The sequence below is a fragment of the Podarcis filfolensis genome (assembly GCF_964270895.1).
Source record: "Podarcis filfolensis genome assembly, chromosome: 10".
Classification (NCBI taxonomy): domain Eukaryota; kingdom Metazoa; phylum Chordata; class Lepidosauria; order Squamata; family Lacertidae; genus Podarcis; species Podarcis filfolensis.
Window position 1 is genome coordinate 32,665,308 of NC_139612.1, and position 16,895 is coordinate 32,682,202.

The following is a 16,895-nucleotide window of genomic DNA, read 5'->3' on the forward strand; positions in this document are numbered from 1 at the left end:
AGCAGTATCCATGATAACCAGACTTTTCTAGGGAAAATCTATACTAAATGCATTTTTATAGTCAGCTGAAACCATATCTATCTGGATAGGACATTAGTGCAAAAATATTAATAATTATCCTCTTGAAAGAGTGGAATTTTTCATTTACAGTGTTTTATGAGAGAAATTAAAGTAGCCTGTTCAAATTAAAACATTTTAATGTGCTGAAAGAAGCTGGTAAATTATATTCTAGGTACAATATAAAATGTTAAAACTTTTTGAACCCGTAATTTTAAGTTCCTCCCTCCCTCCCTCCCTGTGTTTTCTTTGCAGAGCATCACAGGATTGCTTCCCTTAATGAGGGAAACTGGCTGCTGGGGAACATCAATCAAACTGGCTATTTTAGGGTTAACTATGACATTAGAAATTGGAGATTATTAATTGACCAACTGATGAGGAACCATAAGGTAAGCCCATTTCATCATATTGCCTGAATATTTTTGTGATTTCTGAAATCCCTGCTGTTTTTGTGTTATCCTGACGTGTTCAATTTTTCTCCTTTACCCTCACAGGTAATCTCTGTCAGTAATCGTGCGGGTTTGATCGATGATGCATTCAATTTAGCCAGGTATGTTTTTCTGTAGATAATCTATTCTAATACACCTCCCTGTAATACTCCTATATTTGCCTGGTTAGCCTAGGCGTGCTTTAAGGTTGAACCTATCTTTTAAAACATGTTTCAAATCCCACCCAGCTTTCTTCAATTTTCTGTCTTTCCATGAGACGAAGCACAAACACCATCAGCTGCACTTTCCTCATTCCTGATCGATAAAAGCCTCAGGGTATTTCTGTGTATAGATGCTTGATTAATTTCCCTTTAAAGTCAGTTTAATACATTGGAGATTAATAATGTGTTCCCATTTCACTAATGAACGACTTTTTGTTCCCAAATGATATTTGTGCAATATATAATTTCTGATGATAAAAATCTTTGAGCTTCAGATTTCCCCTCCCTGCTCTGACATACATATTTCTTGCTCTGCTTTATGATACTTGGTTATCCAGTGCAGAAACAATCCTCAAGAATAATGAGAAGAAAGCAAGGCATGTATAAAAGGGTAGTAAATAGATGGAAGTCATTCATAGAATACGTAAAAACAGTCGTAAATAGCTGGAACAGAGTTCGATTATATGCTGATGTAATATATACAATATTAAGTATGGAAAGTAATTATTTAAATAAACATTTCATATTCATAATCTTATTTACTATTTATATATACATTTTATCACGTGTTCATAAGCTTGATTCAGTTTTGTATATATTCTAATACTGTTATATTACTAAAATTGTGGGGTGTGTGTATGAATGATAATATGTATATTTATTGTCTACATCCAAAATGGGTTGCATAAATTAATGGTTCATTCAAAATTTGGCAAAAAAAGAGAGTAGTGCCACATTTAGCTTGCTACTGCAGAGATCATTATTTTTCTTGACACAGGCCTGATTTCTCAGTATGAAGAAATTCTGAGGTAGGTCCTGTCAGGGAACTGCCATCGGGAGAACAGGAGGTGAAGGGACTCCCAGAGGTTGAGAGAGACTTATCAGCTGAGGAGGGAACCAGCAGGGGGAGGGAAGGAGCTCCAAGGGAAAGTGAGTCGGCGGGATGGCTCAGAGACACTTCCAGCGAAAACAGTGGGGAGGTTTCAGGACCTCCTATAGGGACACCCACTCCTCGCCGGAAACTGTCATGCCGAGAGTCCAGAAGGCGGGTTTCCGTTAAGGAGCTTTTATGCTGGAAGAAATTCCGTAAACGCCCACTGTCGGATTCTACCAGCGACTGACGGAGCCATGCTTAAGAGCTCCGTTGCAGACAGAGGTTTGCGTACATAGCCAAACTCTGAGGGACTAGGGATTTTACGCACAAGCAGCTCATCATCCCATCACAGGTCCTAAATGTTTTTATAAAACAGGATGAATTGTCTCATGACCAAATTGGTAGCCAATACAACTATAGCAATATTGCTGCCTCCCCACTCCTGTCAGGTACTAGGTAGTGCATTCTCCACTGTTCTCAGCTTCTGAGCTGTCTCCAAGGAAGTCTCAGAAATCCCAAGGACCACCTCAATCATGGATGCAATTCCAGCACTGGTTGTGGTGTTTCAAGAGCTCCAATACAAATGAAGTAGTCAAGCATTCCTTAGTTGGAGACTTTGCCAGGCAGCCACAAGGAGGAGGAAAGGGGAATTCTTACTGTAGCACTTGTAAAAATTCAGCAGAGTGAGTTTTGTATACTTCAGGAGGAATGAGAGTGCCATATATGACTCTGCGGACTACAGGTACTATATTCTCAGTGCTATTGCATGCCACAATACAGAGTTCTTTATTGTCTATTGACAATAGATGAGGGACTTTTGAATGGGAGTTATGTGTGTGATATAGTTAAGGTAATGTAGACCTTTCAATAAATGCTAATTAAATGTGAATGATGGTCAGTACTTTATATGATAGAGTATTTGATGATCACACACATGCCGTGTATTCCTTACGTGTGTGTGTGTGTGTGTGTGTGTGTGTGTATGTATATGAAAAAGGAAGTGAATTGTATGTATTTTTATCATTTTCCCAGTAGCAATACTGTTTTCGGTAGCATCTTCAGGTTCCCTAAAGGTTCCTATGGTGCTAGAGATCTCTCACTGGTTACAGTTATGTTCACATATCCTAGAACGCTCTGTTTTGGAACCATCACCTCCATCTTTTCTGGATTAAGGGCTCACCCACACTTACCTGTTCCGTGTCAACCCACTCTTTAATGGTGAATTGGAACAAACGACAATTTGGGTTTCCTGTGGAATGGTTTCCAGTGGTAAAGAGCATGTTTTTGCAAGGAATGTGCCAGGGAGAAAAGATAACACTTGGACACAGAACTTTAAAGCACAGACCTATGCCTAGAAATGCAGCGCTAAAGGAAGTCTGGATGAGCACTAAAGCATATATTTTTCACCCTTATCTGGCTAAGTACAACCCCAAAACACTGGTTTTAAAGCATGTGTCTTCTGTCTTCATAAGTTATAATTTTAGCCCTCTTCTGACACTAAAGTTAGGGTGAACATATGAGGAGGAGAATAGGGGAAGGATACACTAGCTCTGCCTACCATCACTATTCTGGTTGCTTCCAACTTACAGACAATGACTGCAGTAGTGTGTGCTATGATACAACAGGGCTACCCATGTGTTATTGGGGCTCTAATGCATGTAGAAGTATTTATTTCACTCATAGTTGTAATGTCTGAAGGGGGCTATAGTGTTGCTGTGTTCTGTTTCACTTGTCAAAGCAATGAATATATTTTATTATAACATCAGTTAATGTTAATTTGCTTACTTTTCTATTTTGCACTGTAATAAAAGTTGTGAAGTGTAGGAACAAGTTGACCAAGCCCCAAATTAAGAATTCTTAAACTGTTTCCTGAAAAGGCTTGAGGTTTTTCCAAACCTTAATAGAGTTTCGTGATTAATAAGCCACAGGGCTCTTTCTTTAAGTGCCCTTTCTTTGAAATTTATGTAAGGATGTCATTCTTAAGAGACTTGCATCGTATGGGTCACAATGAGGCATATGAAAAAGGTTGTAAGTGATTTATTTATGGCTTTATAAGTCAAAAACTGACTTTGTACTGTCAGTTTTGACTTATACACATGATACTTGTATGATTTCCTCATGGACAAATAGCAGCTTCTGGGTAGGGAGAAAGGGATTAAAATGGGGGAAAATAATATAGAGGAAAGTGTTACCTTTCTCCCAGGAACACAGCTCCTATCCAGTCTCTGCCAGAAACTGCTTTTAACTTAAAACACACATGCACGCCTGCCCCTTAGGAGATCCAATCACAGATCTCCAAAAGCCTCATCTAGATTGACCTTCATTTCGCCTGTTTGGAAATCTATAAAGGCCTTGGAAAGACGTGTGGGAAAGTGTGGGAATTTGAGGAACTGGGAATGCTTGTTAGATTATATTACTCACAATGTGACAATATTGATTGAAAGGAATGGGAAAGCTGGCTTACTTGCTTCATAAGGTATTCTCTTACCTAACAATGCATACAAAGCATCTGTTATTGTACTTCGGTGCAGAAGGTTACACCTAAGTGATCTTTATTTATATTCATTTCACTGAATGAATTTTGAACTAAACATTTTAATAATGTTCTATTGTAAGGAGCAAAAGCTTGTAAGTCATAAGCCTATTGATATATCCTTCTTTATTTTCACAGCAATACTTTGTAGTAAGTGGCTGTTATTATTTTATCTTGGACTTCACTGGTGGGTAACTTCAGCTTAATTATAAGCACTTGTCTAGTCCACTGATAATTTCGGACTTGAAAACTGACCTCTAAGATACAGAGTGCAACACATTCTTCCTCTGGTTCACATAGGCTCATTGATTACAGTAGCTAAATGTTATGCCTTCATTTATATGAAAGAAACATACAACCCCTTAAATGCTCTCCGTGTTTTGGAAATGATAGTTCCCTGAATTGTCTGTTGGGAGCATCTGTGTAGCAAAATTAAAGTGTGAATTTGTAGTCATCTTTATCACACTAATCCTTCCCCAGAGAGCCAAATTTAATTCATTACAACATCCAAAGTCTTCAAGCATATTCAAGGTAATTGGATCCATATTATCCCCTAATGATGTTGTTTAAACCCCTGTTCAAACTAATGACCAGAAAAGTCAGGGTTTTCAGACCAATTTAAACATCAGAAATTAGAGCAATAGACTGCGAGAACATTCAAGGTTTCCACCAAAGCCAGTGAAACACATCCAAAACCTTCCCAAATATCAGCTCTCACATGCAGAGTTGTTGATAATGTTCTCTTAATGCATTCACAAGGAATAATACGGTTTCTGTGTAAATGAACATTTTGTTTATCTTGTATTTAACCTTCATTATTGCCTCTACATTAAAGTTTGAAAATCAAGACCACAGCCCTCAATGGTGAACAATTTAATTGAGTGGGATTACTGCGAACTAATTACTTTGAGGAGAGCAGCTTTTTCTTTCAATAGCTTTCTGAATTCTGTTATGCACTAGTATGATCCATAGCAATCTAATGTGTGATTCACAACTTAGTTAGGCATTGACTTTAATACTTTTCACATGTTCCAACACAGTCTATGGGTTTTAAAAAATCTCCAATTATTTCCTATGAATTGCCAAAGGCAGTAATAAATCGATTGATTTTAGATACTGCTAATAGTTATGTTGGCCTGATAGTTTATTTAATTGTGTGGTTATAGTCTATTGATATTCTTCATTGTGTGATCCATCCAGGAATCAGTTTCCACGAAGGGTGATATAAACATGTTTAAAATAAATGTACCAAGGCTGAACCTTGTCAGTAAAATATGGTTCCATCATTACTAAACACTGATGAATTATGTCAGTGTCATCTTTTCTTCTAATGTTGTGGAGAGCCATCCTAACACCTGGCCATGGATGGAGCAGTGGAGCTGCTACTTCATCCAAAGGCATATCTCTTGTACCAACCAGATCAGAAAGTGGCCGGAGAGTATTTTTCTTAAATTTAGCTGTATCAGCTCCAGACTGACACAGCAGAGGGGCCTGAATTGGGCTTCTATCTGGCTGCACAATCTGTTTAGGATCTAGTGGATCCTTGGCTGACCTGCTGCCACCCCCATTCTGCCCAACCAGATAGAAAGTCCCTATCTCTAATCCCAGGTTTAATGTTCAGGCAAGCCCTGACTGCGCTCTCAGATTGTCTGCATCCAACTTAAATTCCACCCTCTATCTCCTGATTGGCTAATTGACTTGCCAGTTCCCACTGGAGGCAGACCCAGGGCCTGTCCATCACAGGCACCAGCAGGGACACTGCCCATGCCATTTCATCTTTTCACTGTTGCCTTCCAAGGCCTATACTGTTTGTCCATGGCTCCCGTAGCTATGATGAGCAGCAGAAGAAGCACCAGGAAAATATGGGGCTTAAAATTTGCCAATAACTCATAATTCTCTGTCATTCTCAACACTCATGCTATTATATCTACTATACAGTAATACAAAAGAGCTGTGCATAACCATTGAATCATTAGAGTGAAATGTAGCACCTTTCCTTTCATGTCGTACCCAAATAGCCTTATCCTTTGCTTTATTTTCAAGAGGAAAAAATCTCTGAACAACAAATTCCACTGAATTTTGTGTTCGTGTCATTTTCTTGTGTTCCATGACAATGCAGAGACACAACGGTGCAGGCACAAAACAATCTTTGTTACAGATTTACATAAGAAAAAGTAGGAGTTGTCACTTTCTAAGTGGAGGTGGGGATGTATCTGAACAGCCATAAGCTAATCACGTTCTGTACATCCCATATGAAGCAGATGATGCAGAGTGCCTTTTAGAACGGTAGCACCTAAATCACCTCATTCCCATTGTCTCAACACTGTCAGCCAGTTTGTGACCAGCTTGGGTTTTCTAATTTTGATTTAAGCACATCTCGGGATGGCTCTGGTGGATGGTGGGCTCATGAATTTATGGCTCACTTGTATGTGGGACTCTCAGCACTTTACTGCAACACTGTTGTTTTTGTGACAGAGTCTGTTGGACGGGTTTTGGATTTATGGTGGAAATAATTCAGAATGGAGTAATAATTTTCCCTTGGCAATTACACTACCATTTGGTACTTTGTCCCTACGGGGAAAATGAATGTACTGAGCTCTATCTGTGAGTTCAGTCGCTCAATGTAAGTGAAGAAACCAAGGTCAGAATGCAGCTGCACAACTCACAAATCGTCCCTTCAGAATTAGATATGTGGTCTTTAGTTAACTCATTGAAAGCTCCTATAATGATTTCAGCAATTTAAATATTTATTTTTGTGACAATCAGTTAGGAATCTTGGGATTCATATGATGTTATGGTTCTCTTTTTCTTTTTTTGTGAATTAATTGACAGTATTCTGTAGTATTTTCATTTAATTGTTTCCCCCCCCTGAAACAGTCATGATGCTTCTCCACCGACTGATGGGATTATGCCTTCTAAATCTGCCCATGTTTCATAGGAATTGCTAGCAAACTAATAATAGCTAATAAATATGAAACACGTTGCTTTCATAATTATTCCAAGCTACTATTATATCAACTATCATGGCAACATTAAAAGGTTGAATGTGGCCTATGTCTTCTCCGTTGAATTAATAAATGTTGTTGGGAGAATGTTGGAGCAAGATGGGACTACAATGAAAAATGGCATCTTGGGAGTTAGCTTCTTCCTGTTTAATCATAATGACCTTATAAATATTTTCTGTAACAAATGTTTGTGACTGTTCAGTTCCTATCATCAGGCTTTTTTTTTTTAATCCTTTTGACCTTGCAGACATGAGTTCATTTAAATTATATGTTATGATGCATAGATTCATTTCTAAAGAACACTCTGTACTTGAAAACTTAAAAAAAGAATATTGACCTCATTGTATAATATAATGAAATGATTATAGTTTTTTATTTGTATCTGCACAAGGAAAAGCTTACCTCAGTTTCTAGTATCACCATGACCTTTTTCCAATTAATGATTCACAATAACTTCTTTGATTATACAGAGCTGGCTATTTGCCTCAGAACATTCCACTAGAGATTATCAGATACCTATCCAAGGAAAAGGAATTTCTGCCTTGGCATGCTGCCAGCCGAGCCCTTTATCCACTAGATAAATTGTTGGACCGCACAGAAAACTACAACATCTTCAATGTAAATATATTTGTCTTTCTTTCTTGTGACCACTGAACTATTGTTGTCCACCCCAGTAAAATCCTGTAACTTGCTTAGGGCCTTTCTGCATAGCCAAGGTGCATCCCAAATGCACTTTAGACCCTGTGCCACAAGTTCCTTTTTATGTGTGTGTATATAGTTGGGCAGGGGGAGGATGGACTATTTGCCTTTAAAACAAAAGAAAACCAGCAGATATGCATTCCCAGTACTGAAGAGAAGGGCACACTGTCTTCCAGGGAATTGAAAAAGAAAAGAAAAATAAATAAGGGGGTTGTATCATGATTCGTCTAATAAGTTAGGAACATATGAAACTCTGAGTCACCTCAGTATATACTGACTGGCATCTGCTTTTCAGTGTTACAGACAGGGATTTTCCCCAGTCCTATCTGCACTATAGAATAAAATATAGAAATTGAGGTAGCTCAGTTGGTGAGAGCGTGGTGGTGACATCACAAAGGTCGCAAGTTTGATTCCCATGTTGGACAGCTGTATATTCCTGCACTGTACGGAGTTGGACTAGAAGATGATCCGTAGGGTCCCTTTCAACATGATTCTATGAAAAAAGACACATTCTGCATGAATTAAATGCTCAACAACATATGGTCTGGTTTAAATGTAGCCCAGGACCAGTTAGAAACCTAAACCAGCTAGCAACAAATACGAGACGAAAATGTGTGTGTCCTATAAAAGTTTATTTCATTTTTTTTGAACTTGGCTCATGCATTTTGAGCTTTCCCCACCCTTTTCCGAAGGTCCTTTGCCACCTACATTGACACAAGTATGGGGGCAGAGGGTGGCAAGGAATTATTGCAGCTCCATGCTAGCGTGATGCCTCCATTCTTTCATCCTTCTAATGACTGCCAATGGACCCTGACCTCTATGCAGTGTACCCTTCTTTCCCTGTCATGCAATGCTGAAATCAGAGTTGCCAGCCTGTTGTTCCCGGTGCTGAAGAATCATTATAAATGTATCTTTTGCTGACGCCCTATTTAGTCTGACTGGGGAAAAATGCAATTTGAGTAAATAATAGCAAAAACATTGCTGGCTTATTCTGCATCTTCCCAAGGTATCATGCGAGAGCTGACAACGGACTTCATAAATTAATTTTTGTCACAAGAATAACTTACTTGCCAAAAGATGGTATATTGTCATATACCATCCTTATGCAACTGAGTGAGCTGCTGTGTAAATAAAAATTATTCACTCATATTGTGCTACTATAACGTAAACTACATTCTTAAAACTGAATTGAATTTATATTTCACTTAAACATGGGTATTTGGCAGTAAGAAAATTACAATATGACTATGATGGCAGAGGCATACTTTACAGCTTGTCATAAAAAGTAAAGGTCCCTATTGTGTAAGGGTCAAAAGCAGAAAACTTGTTACGCTTGCCTTTGTAAAAGTGCCAACAACTAAAATGACATTGAAATACAGGCATCGTTAAATTGTCCAATCTTGATATGCAGCTCACATTATTCAATATTATCACATCAATTGGCTGTGCCTACGTAATGGTTTTGCCATATCTGTGCATATAAAGACAGCCAAGCCTATCAATTTCATCTCTGTGTGTGGCCTCAATGTGTCACTTGTAAATGTTTAATGACGGACATTACGCAAACATGCATTTTTTAAGTCAAGAGTTGCCTAGCAAGGTAAATACTAGCCTGTCTAAGCTAGTATTTTCATACTTGTGTCAAACATACATCATTACATGTTTAAGAAAACCAGGAATGATCCAGCTGACTTCAAGCACTTCTAAACCCCATTCTTTCAGGAGGATTTTTAAGTTGAGCTAGGAAGAATTTTTGGACCCAGATTTTCCTGTCCATTCATTGTGGTTGGCGTAGAAAGAAACTTGTGAACATAAAATGTGCCTGCTGGATCAGCCCAATGGCCCAGTCAGTCCAGCATCCTGTTCTCACAGTGGCCCAGCAGGTGACCAAGAGCAGTCCATAAACTGGACATGAGCACAACAGTACTCTACCTTAAAATTTGGGGGAAAGCGTTTTATGATGTGGCCAGGGTGTCCAAGAGTAAAAACACTTTTGAGGGTGCAATCATTCTCTCTCTGCTTTGAAAGTGGATATGGCACTAATTATTCTCTCTGAGGGTGCATCAGTTTGGAACTACAGTGGAACCTTGGTTCTCGAACGCCTTGGTACTCAAACATTTCTGCTCCTGAAAGCCGAAAACCTGGAAGTAAGTGTTCTGGTTTTCAAACATTTTTCGGAAGATGAATGTCCGATGTGGCTGTCAGCTATTGTTTCCTGGGCGCATGTGCCAATCAGACGCTGCGCCTTCGTTTTCGAATGTTTCGGAAGTTGAATGGACTTTCTGAATGGAATACGTTCGAGAACCAAGGTACCACTGTACTCAGCCTCTGAAAGTTAGGATTCCCCTGATGGTCCCTGGAATGGTTCCCACTTTAAAATCAGGCCTTCTACACACACACACACACACACACACACACACACACACCCTGCCCTCAAACACAAAGCCTCACTGTGCAGGTTGGTAGGTGTGCATGTTCAATATGACAAGAGATATTATCTCATACTTTGAGCCCCCCTGATGACACACATGGCCGAAAAGATAGGCTACTACTTATCTTTAAAATGTCACATGTAATAAAACTATTTTAAAAGCTGTCTTTGAACTGAATGGAGCATGTTATCTTTTAACTATGAAAATATCTGATGCAGGGTTCTTTTCCCCCTTTTGTGTTTCAGGAATATATATTAAGACAAGTTGCTTCAATGTATCTTAAGCTTGGATGGCCAACAAATAATTTGGACAAATCATTTGTTCAAGCTTCCTACCAACACGAGTACTGTAACACTTTTCTTTTCCATTTTTAACAGTTGTAGAGCATTTGTAGTGAACCAAACTCCATAGGCTTAATGAACCTGATGCTTATTTCTGGGCACGCTCCACTGATTATCGTAAGAGGGGGCTGAGTATATTTCCACCTCTCTTGTTGAATCAGTGGGACATAAAATTGCAAAGGATTGTGCCTTTTGTTTTCATTTGGGGGCTTTACTATTATGAAAGTGTCTACTTTTACAAGGCTCTGAAAACTAAATGGCTCCTTAGTTATGATTTAAGTTCTAGCTGCATTTGGGAGAAGGACCAAGACCAAGGGGCATGCATGCTTGTAACTGGCTGGCTTTGTAGAAATGTCATTGCTTATTAACTGATTTACCATTGTAGGATACTGTGGTCTGTGCATCACCAGTGGTCCACGAGCTTTGCTTAGGTGGTCTGCAGCGAATCTGTGGATTAGTGGTTCAAGGCAGGAGGGAGCACAACCACCTTTTTAATTATTCATATAGATGTTTAATTATATTTAATTTCTTATATTGCATTTGATTGTATTACAATCTGAATTTTATGGGATTCAGTTGTAGTACAATAATATATAACATGTAAGAAATAAAAGAATAAAAATCTTTTTATATATTATATATTATTTTACAAAATAAAATTGTAAAAATACAATACAACATCTAGCACAGTGCATTACAATTGCTACAACAAGCAAGACCTTCAGCAATTTTCAGGTGGTCCATTGGGGGAGAACCACTGGTTTAGATCTTGTAAGCAATTGTGCATTTTCATTTGAGCACTTGAACATATTCATTAATATGACCCTAACACAATTTTTGTTTCTGCTTTGGGGTTACCCAGGGAGTTACGCCGTGAAGTCATTATGCTGGCTTGCAGCTTTGGTAACAAGCACTGCCACCAGCAGGCTGCAACCCTAATATCAGACTGGATTTCCAGCAACAGAAACAGGTAAAAAGGATTGCAGCATGCATCTCCCCTTTTCCTCTTAGTTGGAATTACTGGAATTACTCCCCCCTCCATTTTTAAAAATACATTTTACCTAGAGATTGACATGATTTTTAAAAATTAAAATGAATTCAGTAGTTGAAAAGCAAATTCCAAGGAAGAAAGGCAAACACTATTATTGTTGTTATTAAAATTTATATCTCACCCTTCTGAAAGTGCCCAGGGCAGCAAACAACAAGCAAGAAAACAATAAAAACATATTAAAAACAGTTCCAATACAGATGCAGATGCAAAGTGAGAAAGGTCTTACTTATAACACTTGTTGGAAGAGAAAGGTATTCAGTAGACACCAGAAAGACAACAAATTTAATCTTAGTACCATTTCACTGAGCCACTAGACATCGTTGAAACTTACCATTAAGTGAAAACTAGCAAAACTATTTAAATACATGCATTTGTTTAAATGTGTATTGTGAATCAAAATGGAGTTTCTGAAATTCATCTCCAGTACTGTACTGTGAAGCAATTGCTTTCGGGAAATTAAGATGTTTGCTACAGCCCTTTCATGTGTGAAGAAGTGCATTACTCACACTCCTTACTTATGACAGCCTAGTGGCTCAGCCTAAAAAATTAAAAGAATTACCATAAGGTCTGCCTCTGCTCGAGAATCAGCCTTGTTAACCTCTTTAACCTTCGCAATGCATCAGCTTTGAAAGCAAAACGTGTTTCAAAATACATTATCCTTTTCAGAGTCTCTTCTGGAGAGAGATTCACTTAATCTGTATTCTTCCTTACGAAGCACAAGAAAGAAATGGTGACAGGAGGAGGAACACCAATCATGTACAAGTTCTCCAATTATATCATGTTTATTTACTCAATTTGGCTACTCCTGGATCTAACATTGGAGGCTCAAGTAGCATTGGGCTAGGAGTGCATATTTCCAGTTCCATCTGCTTTCACCAGCTATGGCCCCTCTGGGACACAGATCACGAGGACTCTGTACTCCCTCACTCTGGTAACCTTCAGATTGGACTACTTCAGTGCATTCTGTGACTATTCAAACACATTAACTCAGGGGTTGGAAAGGTTTATCTTGCCTGGGCCAGATCGGTCCCGCGGATATCCTTCTGTGGGCCGAATTGCGCGCGGTCCCCCCCCCCACGATTTCTGGCATTTGTGCATGCACAGACGCGATTTCCAGTGCCACAGAAGTGAGCCCATGCATTGTGCCACTTTAGCGCAGCGCGTGAATGGGCACCTCGGTTCGGGGGCAGCTTGTGGGCCGGTCGAACGACCTCCATAGGCCACTAACGACCTCCATAGGCCAACCTAAGGCCCATGGGCCTTAGGTTGATGACCCCTACATTAACTGATCCAAAATACAGTAGCCAGATTATTGCCCAGGGTTCATTTAGAGCTCATATAACCCATGCTTTGAAGCAGTTGTGCTGGTTTTCACCTTATAGAAATAAGGCCCAATTCAATGTGCTTACACTGGTGTTTAAAGCCCTGAACAACTGAGGCCATGTGTCTCCTGCCTTCATAGTGTGTGGGTAATGCAAATCAGAACAACTTTCCGCCTATGTTTTTATTCTTGTTTGTTTCCTTAAACTCATTAACAGCATATTTAACTAGTCACAAAATGAAACTGGCCTCAATGGAACTTTCTCAGCCTTCTGGACATTCTTGGATAAATTTTTAATGTGTCATAGAATCTACATCTCCCTGCACATATAATTCTTTGTTCTGTGCTATGTATAGCCTTAAGGATGTACTTTAAACAAATGGTGGCTATATTATCTATGCAGGTGTAAATGAAGTGATACAGTATATTATTTTAGAATAGCACAGAGAGAGGATAGGAACCAATGTTGCCGAAATTAGTTAATTAACAGGCTATTGCAGCAATGGAGTAGAGTCTTGCAGTGAAATCAATAAAGCTGTTTTAAGTAGAAAGAAGAGTGTGCTGAGTACAACTTAATCAAGACTTTAGTGTTGTGAAAGAAGACCCAGGGCATATATCCAATAGGATTAAGGATTAACATGATAACAAGTAAATACAGGCTTTATTGTCTGGCAATGTCATTAAGAAGACAGTTTATTCCCTATGTCTTTTAGATTGTCAAGTAAAGCAAAGGGTTGCTTGCTAAATGCTATGGTCTGGATATATCTATTAATTTAAGAACCTCATGAGTGACTTATAAGCAATTTAACCACAGAACACAAGGACTAGTAGGGCCATTTAGTCCAAACACCACATTGAAACTTAAGTATCCATTCCAAATATTGCATGTACAGACCAGTGATTATAGTTTTATTTTATTGTTTCTAATATTCAGACAGGGAGTAGCAGTTATGTAGAGACTATTACCAGATTTGCTAGTGTGCATAACCACGTATCGTACACAAGTCCTAATTTTGGAATTAACAGTACTACTCGAGGAATCTTTACTAGAAATAATTGACTGCATGCTTACAGAATTGAATTATCTTGGATAACATTGCTTACTTTGTGGAATTTCAATCAATATTTGTGTGCTTGCTCCAGAGAGCCAGCAATAACCACGCCTGTTGCAAGTGCAATGTTTATTTATAAACCAAGGTTTAAAGGTGATAGCAATACAGGTCAATACAGTCAATAGCAATACAGTCAATTGGAAGTGACTTAGAAGCAAGGAAACAGCTTTGTGGGGTGAAGCACCTGTAAAGAAACACATAATAGAAAGGATTCGTGCATTACACGGGTAAGCCAACCCATATGCTGTCTGGACCATGTGCTTAGTTACTATAGCAGAGATCGGGAATTATGAGGTGGAATCTTAGATCCAAGTTCATTATAGAAAAATGAAGATACCAGGAAAGTTGAATGCAAAGTAGTTGCTTTTTTCATCTCAGAGAGCCAGAGGCTGGTGAGATATGAAGATAGGTCCGAGGAGTGAGGCACTGTAGTTATGGGTCTCGCTGAGGAAGGGATAGTATGAGGTGAGCTTCTGCAGTTGTCTCTGTGATGGAAGGAAAATTGTAACAGCTAGACTGAAATGTTCTGGCAAGGGAGAAGCAGGTGGTTAAGGTAGTTCTTCCACCTGTGAAAATGTTGCCCCATACTGGGGTGCTTGGTTAGCCAAACCTAGGATAAAATCAGCAATCCACGATTAATAATAATAATAATAATAATAATAATAATAATAATAATATATTTGTGGGAGAGAGTGTTATTGATTTGTTTTTGTTGTATTATGTATTTTGGGTTCTCATTTTGTATTTCTGTGTTGTGAGTATGGTTTGTTAGGAATTAATAGTGCTTATACCCAAATAGCAGTTAGTAATAGTAGTAGAAGAAGAGTTTGGATTTGATTTCCCACTTTATCACTACCCTAATAATCATCATAGCATTTAAAAGAGCAATTATTACGTTCATCCAGAATTTTGAAAAGTTAGTTCTTATTCATATGGGAGTGTTATATAAAACAAATCTGTAATCAAACACACTGAAAAGCTTTGGCTAAATTCTCAGAATTAAAACGGGACATCTGATTAATTTCCTTTCTTAAATGTTTCCCTAAATGGTTTGAAGCATGTCACTAAATCAAAGAGCTGCCTAAATTGCATCCAATTACATTTTAAGAAATTAGAACACCATTTGCCTAGAAGATAAATAATTAAGGGCCTATTTTATAAATGTATTTCCATTTGTTAGAACTTAGTTTAAACAAGAACAAGCATGTACCAATTAATTATAACTTAAAAGATTATTCTTAACTCTTTGTAAAGCTTTATTATTAATCATTGAAAAAATAGATTTCTCTGTAAAGGCACAGCATGATTTTAATTGTTATTTTTTCTGTTTAATTTTTAACATTTTCCAAAGTGCTTAATTTTTAATCAGCAGCTATGCTAGCCACATATTTTATCCTTGCCATGTCTCCTATGCAAGATAAATAAAGTTAAATAAATCACAACAGTACATGTATTCAAATGAAAGCCATTTAAAATGCTTTCAAAACTGAAGCATACTCTCTGAAGTATTGATCATAGCTTTGGTTTAAAAAATGAGTGCAGGCGAGATAGCCCAGGAGGGGTTTATTCTAACAAAGGAAGATCTTTGGCAGTATATCCTTAAATAACACTCAGCCACCATTTCCAATTCCCCCTAGTTAACGTAGCAAGTGAATGCTTTCTGCTCTTGCATAAAGACTGAAGTTGGGCAACCAGAACTTTAAAACCATGGAACTGTTAAACCACCAGCTGTAAACCTTGAAGATACCTTCTGTCTAAAAATCTAAAAAAAGAGGAAGAAACCCAAGTGAACTAGAGGAAAGAAAGGGTATATAGAATTATCCATGGTGTGGATAAGTGAATGGAGAGAAGTTCTTCTTCCACTTTCATAATTCTAGAACCTGGGCTAATTTAAAGAAGCTGAATGGAATATTCAAAGCAGACAAAAAAGAGTATTTATTCACACCAGAATTAGGTTACAGAATTTGTCAGAAGTAATAGTGATCACCACCAACTTGAGCCACTTTGTACCATATGCCTGTAATAATAATAATAATAATAATAATAATAATAATAATAATAATAATCTTTATTGCGGTCCAACTACCCATAACATGGATTCAGAATAAAATACAGATTCTGAAGCGTTTTTGTTTAGCCATGGGCCTGTTGATCTTTGATTCGTATGACTACTGAAAGAAACTTTGCCACGGCCACTGTGATATCATTGGACTTGTCGTCCAGAAGATATTTGATATAGTAGGCTTCATATTGACCCGGTCGATTTGACAATAGTGGTTTAATCAATAATTCCTTAGTTTGATCATATTGTCTGCAATGCAATAAAATATGCCACATGCAGTCAACGTCCTGAGAGCACACACAGATCCTATTTTGATAAGGGATACCTCTCAGTCTGCCGTTTAACACTTCTGGTGGGAATACATTTAATCTGGCTTTGGTGAAAAGACGCCGATATGTTGGTACAGACAAATTTCTTAGATAATCAGGTGTCTGAAACTCAAACCCATAGTGAATTCCTACTGCTTAATGGGCCACAGATAACATGAGATTGAGATAGGAGATCACTATGTGATATGTCCCAAAGCCTTTGCCTCACAGATTCAAGGGCAGTATCATAGCCCAGATGGTACAGGAGAGAAGGTGGCATACCAATCAAAGTGGCTTTTCTAACCATAATTTTCATCCATGAGCTGGTAAACTCCTCGTTGTTTAGGCATGGAATCCATATGCCTGCGGATTCTAGTTGCTGGGGATCACAAACATGAGGGTGCCATGAGCTCGTATATCCTGCTTCCTGACTCCCCAAACACATGGTTGG

The 16,895-nt window shown here is 38.3% G+C and overlaps 1 protein-coding gene across 2 annotated transcripts in view; it reads left to right on the forward strand.

Moving 5' to 3' along the window:
* Positions 1-16,895, forward strand: part of TRHDE (thyrotropin releasing hormone degrading enzyme) — a 203,791-nt gene that overhangs the window by 167,935 nt on the left and 18,961 nt on the right. For both annotated transcript variants that reach the window (XM_083574427.1, XM_083574428.1), the window contains 5 exons: positions 313-446; positions 552-607; positions 7,589-7,736; positions 10,495-10,592; positions 11,453-11,560. In XM_083574427.1, the coding sequence (XP_083430553.1) occupies positions 313-446; positions 552-607; positions 7,589-7,736; positions 10,495-10,592; positions 11,453-11,560 (544 nt within the window). The remainder of the gene's footprint in view (positions 1-312; positions 447-551; positions 608-7,588; positions 7,737-10,494; positions 10,593-11,452; positions 11,561-16,895) is intronic.